This window comes from Spinacia oleracea, chromosome 1, assembly GCF_020520425.1.
Source record: "Spinacia oleracea cultivar Varoflay chromosome 1, BTI_SOV_V1, whole genome shotgun sequence".
NCBI classification, from domain to species: Eukaryota; Viridiplantae; Streptophyta; class Magnoliopsida; order Caryophyllales; family Amaranthaceae; genus Spinacia; species Spinacia oleracea.
Window position 1 is genome coordinate 120,691,654 of NC_079487.1, and position 5,510 is coordinate 120,697,163.

At 32.7% G+C, this 5,510-nt stretch overlaps 1 protein-coding gene across 1 annotated transcript; it reads left to right on the plus strand.

Annotated features, from left to right (window-relative positions):
- Window positions 1–3,746: 3,746 nt before the first annotated feature.
- LOC110795883 (glutaredoxin-C6) lies at window positions 3,747–4,766 on the plus strand. Its single transcript, XM_022000924.2, has one exon. It carries the CDS (start codon window positions 3,926–3,928, stop codon window positions 4,328–4,330), a length of 405 nt encoding a protein of 134 aa, XP_021856616.1. The 5' UTR covers window positions 3,747–3,925; the 3' UTR covers window positions 4,331–4,766.
- Window positions 4,767–5,510: the final 744 nt, after the last annotated feature.

The following is a 5,510-nucleotide window of genomic DNA, read 5'->3' on the forward strand; positions in this document are numbered from 1 at the left end:
ATAAAAGGGGTAAACTAAAGATAAGTAGCAACATGTAAAAAAAAATTGTGTACACAAATAGTAAGCAAATTATAAGAGGGATGATTTTGATTCGTATAAAATAGGAGAGACAAATCGAGATGGCTTTGTACTTAAATTGTTATCGTCCATCTATTTTGTAAGAATTTATTCTAGCTGTTCGTTGAATAATTTGAGAGGAAGAAGATTCACAGTCAACATCTTGAAAATGACGTGGATATGTATAATTGGCTCCACAGTTGAGGAAATTAAAATTTACCATAAATTAAATTTTAGTTGATACCGATTTCCACTCCATGGGTGAAGGAGAGTAAAGATTCTACCCACGTGGCAGGTGGGGTAGACGTCACAGTGACGAAGATATTGAAACCTTCTACAATGTCGTCACTTTAAAGTGGGGCCAGCCCATTATTTTTCCACATCAGCTTATGCTCTGTTTTCGGTTCTTCTACTGCTCCGTGCTCCCCAGTCCATCTGTTTTCGGAGTTGATAACCATCTTGTTCATTGTTTAATACCGAGTTAATACTCCAAAACTTTATATTGGACTTTGTATTATTAATTTATTAGTATGTTAGCTTTAACTTTACTCTTTTTTTTTTTACTAATTACACTATGTAAGTTTTTTTTTTACTAATAATACAATGTAAAAAAATTATATGTTATTATGTAATATTTTGTCGTATTAGTCACAATATATGTATTACTTAGAAAGTTGTTAACAAGTGTGTTACTTAAAGTGATTTATTTCTTAAAAAACAAAGGGAGTAGAAAATAAAAATAGCCGAATATGATTTTCAAAAATCAACCTAGGCCGAAAAAATGGAACGTACCCAACCGGATTAGCTTTGCAATGGACCGACCTCGTCTAAAAACTCTTGATTATGTGTTTTTTTTTACCTTGAAAACTATGCATATGATCAGCTAAAATGATTGCTTTTAACCTTCGATAAGTTATAGCTAGTGTTAGTGTGCGTGAGATATATACTCGTATTTAATAAGGAAAAACAAGTAGATGGCTAGATGACATGTGTCATTAATCCCATATTAGTGTAGACCCAAAATTAATAATTTTCTCTAGCACATTTTTTAAATACATAGAGACTTTTATTGTTTATTTAGTAACTATAATAAATTAAATATCAAAATTCTCAGATATATTAACAATTCTTTCAATCATAGTAGCCCTATATTTTTAATAGCGAATTATGACTTAAATCACATTATTCAAGCACAACATATATCAATCATACCAATTTGATTTTTTTTTTTCTTGTAATAATCCTAATAAACATGTCAAAATAGATTTTGACACAAGTTTTTGACCTTTTTTAGGCATGATCTACAACAAATTTGATGTGGATCAGATCCATTTAATAATTGGTGATTTCATCCATACGTTTTTTTTTTTTGGTTATACGAAATATTCTATAGCTTTAACACCTTTTCCAAAATTTCACTTTATCTTCCTCATTCAACAATTTCGTCATTTAATTCATATATTTTCTCAACCTTTTCCACTCTATTTTCTTCTTTAACTATTAATTCACTATCTAATTTAAATATTATTCAACTTTCACTCCTATATAAATCATATATTCACACTAAAATCACAACTACTCAATAATTAGCACTTTAAAAAATGGTTTAAAAACCACTATATAATTCCATGTTTATTAAACGAATAAACGGGCTCAAAATTAACCTAGTTAATAATTACTTCATCCGTTCCGCAATAGATGCATCGTTTCTCTTTTGGACATGCACTATTCATTAACTAACTTTGATAATTATTCTTTCACATTATATAAAAACAAACATAGTCAAGTGAGATCTTGTTAAATTAGTATCAATGTGAAGATTTCAAATATCAATTTTTTATAACTTTTACTTACACGCAATTACAGATATTAATGATCAAAGTAGCATATTGGGATACGTGAAAGTATAAATGATGCATCATTTGCTGAATGGAGGAAGTAATAATTATCCAATCATTCCATGTGCTCACTCTTGGACTCTCCTTCTTTTCCTGCTTTCACTTTCTTTCTTTCTCGATCCCTTACGCTACTTCCAAGTTCCAACTTCCAAGCATATACTCCACCCCGTATTTCTGTATTTGGTATTGGTAACTCCTTTTTCCCGTATTTTACCATTAATATTAATATTAATATTATTTTTGATCGTATTATATTGTGGGAATAATAATATGACGTAGTTTCTGACGTAATATATATACTGCGTGCATACTCAGCCAATTATTGGGACTTGTTTCCAGCTGGCTGTCGTCGTATACAACTAATACAAGTACGACGCGCATACTTTGTAGTAGTTTTTTCAACCCTAATTTTAGTTTTCTTAAATTTCTTTATGTGTAAGATGCCCTACCATGTGGGAATTCTCTCTTCTTTTTGGTGAGTTACGTTGCATCATCAATTCATCATTTATCACCATGTTATTCACGCCTTACTTCTCCTTTTCATGCTTTCTTTCAAGTTCTTCATTTAATTCACCATTAAAAATAACATTAAGCATTATCTGAACGTACACTAATAAACAATAACAACTATCGATTTATTTTAATTTGCCATTAGCTCCTAACTCAATATTTACGATATTAGCTAGTGTTGCCAAACATAGTTTTTGAATAAAGGAGTCGTGATGATATTATGTAAATGATTTTCTAACAAATATATGATGATGAACAAGCGCTAGTAGCATATTAGAATAGTGTTCAGATTGAAACATATATGGTCCAACGAGTAAAAATTCCAACCCCCAATGGACGGATGGTACGTAATACTCAAAGACTGAAAGTTAATTAATTAGATCCTGGAATCAGGTTCACTAACTAAAAGGTTGGGACATTATACTTAGCTTTTGAAAGGATAATGACTTTGAAAATGTATTCAACTTCTCACAATTAACAACAAATCACAAAAGAAAAGGATATGAATAATTTGGTCAATGCAATCTGACTATTTTTCTTTATTGAACTTCTCAAATAGCTAATCTCTTGCTCACGTACACCAAAAATGGACTTGATATTTTATATTTTTAATATCACACCATTAGTCTATTATTCGCCTTGGAGCCCACGGATTATCTATCTTAAGCACATGCATAGTACTCCTTTCATTTGGAATTCCAAAATTATACAATAGTCGAATAGTACGTAGTCACGTTGATAAGTAATGTAACTCGACGGTCAAAATGATACTTGTTGCTTGTATAATTATTAATTACCACTTTAGATAGTACACGTATATATAGAAACAAAAAACTTATTATATCGATAATATTATGTTACAAATAATTCTATCGATATAATTAAATGGAATGAAATTTCTATTATCATGGATGTTACGTTGATGCAAATTGATATGAAGTTTAATGATATGGGTCATGATTGATCGATATTCAACTTAATTTCATGTCGAATCAAGATCAATTGAATTTAATTCGACCTTAATTCTTACGGTAACCAGAATTTCACCAGGCTGAACCCTCAAATCAAGATTTTGACCAGGCCAAGCTCGAGTAACTCACAAATGAAAGTAAAAATAAAAACAATAATAAAAAAAGGTAATAAAAAGGAAAGAAAGAAAATAACCCATATAAAAAAAGCGAATTGCAAAATGATGTAAGCAAATTCCCCACCTTTCCCAAATCCAACTCCCCCCCCCCCCCCCCATAAAAATGAAATTTATATATAAAACCCTCCCTTCCTACCAATTTACATCTTCCTACTCTTTCCTCATTTTCCCTCACTCGTTGACATCAACTACACTCTCTCTCCACCACCCAACTCCAAACTAACTTACTCATCTTTCTCTCTCATCATTTTCTCTCTCCTCCCTAAATCATCATCATCATCATCATCATCATCATCATCATCATCATCATATCATGCAAGGAGTTCAACACCAGGTCAGGCTACAATTGAATACGTCAGGGAACACTTCACCTCTAGCAATCGACGTCTCAGAATCAGCGGAGGTAAGGATCCAACGACTCATAACAGAGAATCCAGTTGTGATCTTCAGCCGTACATCTTGCTGCATGTGCCACGTCATGAAGAATCTCCTCCACACCATCGGGGTCTATCCTACGGTGATTGAGCTTGACGAGGACGAGATCGCCGCTATCCCCCTCAATTCCGGCGAAGATTCCGGTGAGTCTCCGGCGTTGTTTATTGGTGGGACACGTGTTGGTGGGTTAGAGAGCCTGGTGGGTCTCCACTTGAGTAATAGGCTTGTGCCTTTGCTTGTTGATGCTGGCGCTCTTAGTCTTGCTGTCCCGCTATGGGTATGAATCAATCCATAAACTAAATTTCCCAAAAAAAAGAAAATTACTATTTTTAGTAGGTCCAATAATGATAATAATAATATTAGGATCGCCGTAATTAATTCCTACCCCCAGCCCCCTTTTAAAAAAACAATAAAGTTAGAGGATCTTCATCGTGCAACCAGTTGTATCTTAACCTGGTCGTATGATGTATCATGCATAAAATACAACTGGTTATACGGGTTAAATGAAGTTGTAATATTTGTAATTTCAAGGAGGAAAAGCGGGGTAAAATGGATAAAAAAAGAGTGTATGATAATTAAGTAAGTATCCAAAATTATGAAGTTTAATTAACTGCTTGTAATTTTATTTTGGTTTTGATAGTAAGTTTTTAGCCGGTTGTATAGTTATGAATTAAGTGGAATGACAAGTCAGAATTGAAGTGTGCATGATTATTAGATGACGTACGTGTTTGATGATAATTGATTAATTGTGGTTGAATTGGAAGTATCTTTTGTTTTAGCCTGATCTATCTCTGTCAATAATCAATGCATGCGATCGATTATTCCATTTCCATTGGATCGGTTGTATACCCAAAATTTCTTAGTATACACTGCGGGCGCTTGCGATCTTAGTATACATTTTCCCAACTGTATGTTGATTAACGCTCTCCGATCTCATTTTACTTGCTTCATTTGATCGTTTTGTATGAGAGTTTTTGCAATATGATATTTTTTTATATTTTTTTTAATTTTATCCCGTTGTATATTCGATATCAAGTCTAGAGTGCTGCTTTCAAAATTAGAAGCCTTTTGTACTCCTTGGTAGAGGAAGTAAAAATCGCAGTCTGTGATGCTTTTACAAAAACATAACAGCAAAAAGATTCAAAGAAATGGTACATGTTTCAATTGAAATGGTACTCTATTTTTTTGTAATGAAATTATACTCTTTTTTAATCAAATGGTACTCTTTCTTAAAGAAATTGTACATGTTTTACGCTGTGATGTGTTTGCTCACACATCACAACATGTCGTCTCGCCGGGATCCTCCTTGGTACGTAGTATATGATTTTGTACTTTTTTGTGCAATTTAAAAGGATCTTCATCTAATCTCATTCCTCGGCAACATTTTGGTCATCAACAACATCCCACGTGAATGGTGATCCATCTAATAATGTCATGAGACGTCACTCCCGGTGAAAATGGTA

What these genes read in the sequence shown, in the direction of transcription:
- LOC110795883 (XM_022000924.2), top strand. Translation starts at nt 3,926, where the DNA reads ATGCAAGGAGTTCAACACCAGGTCAGGCTACAATTGAATACGTCAGGG.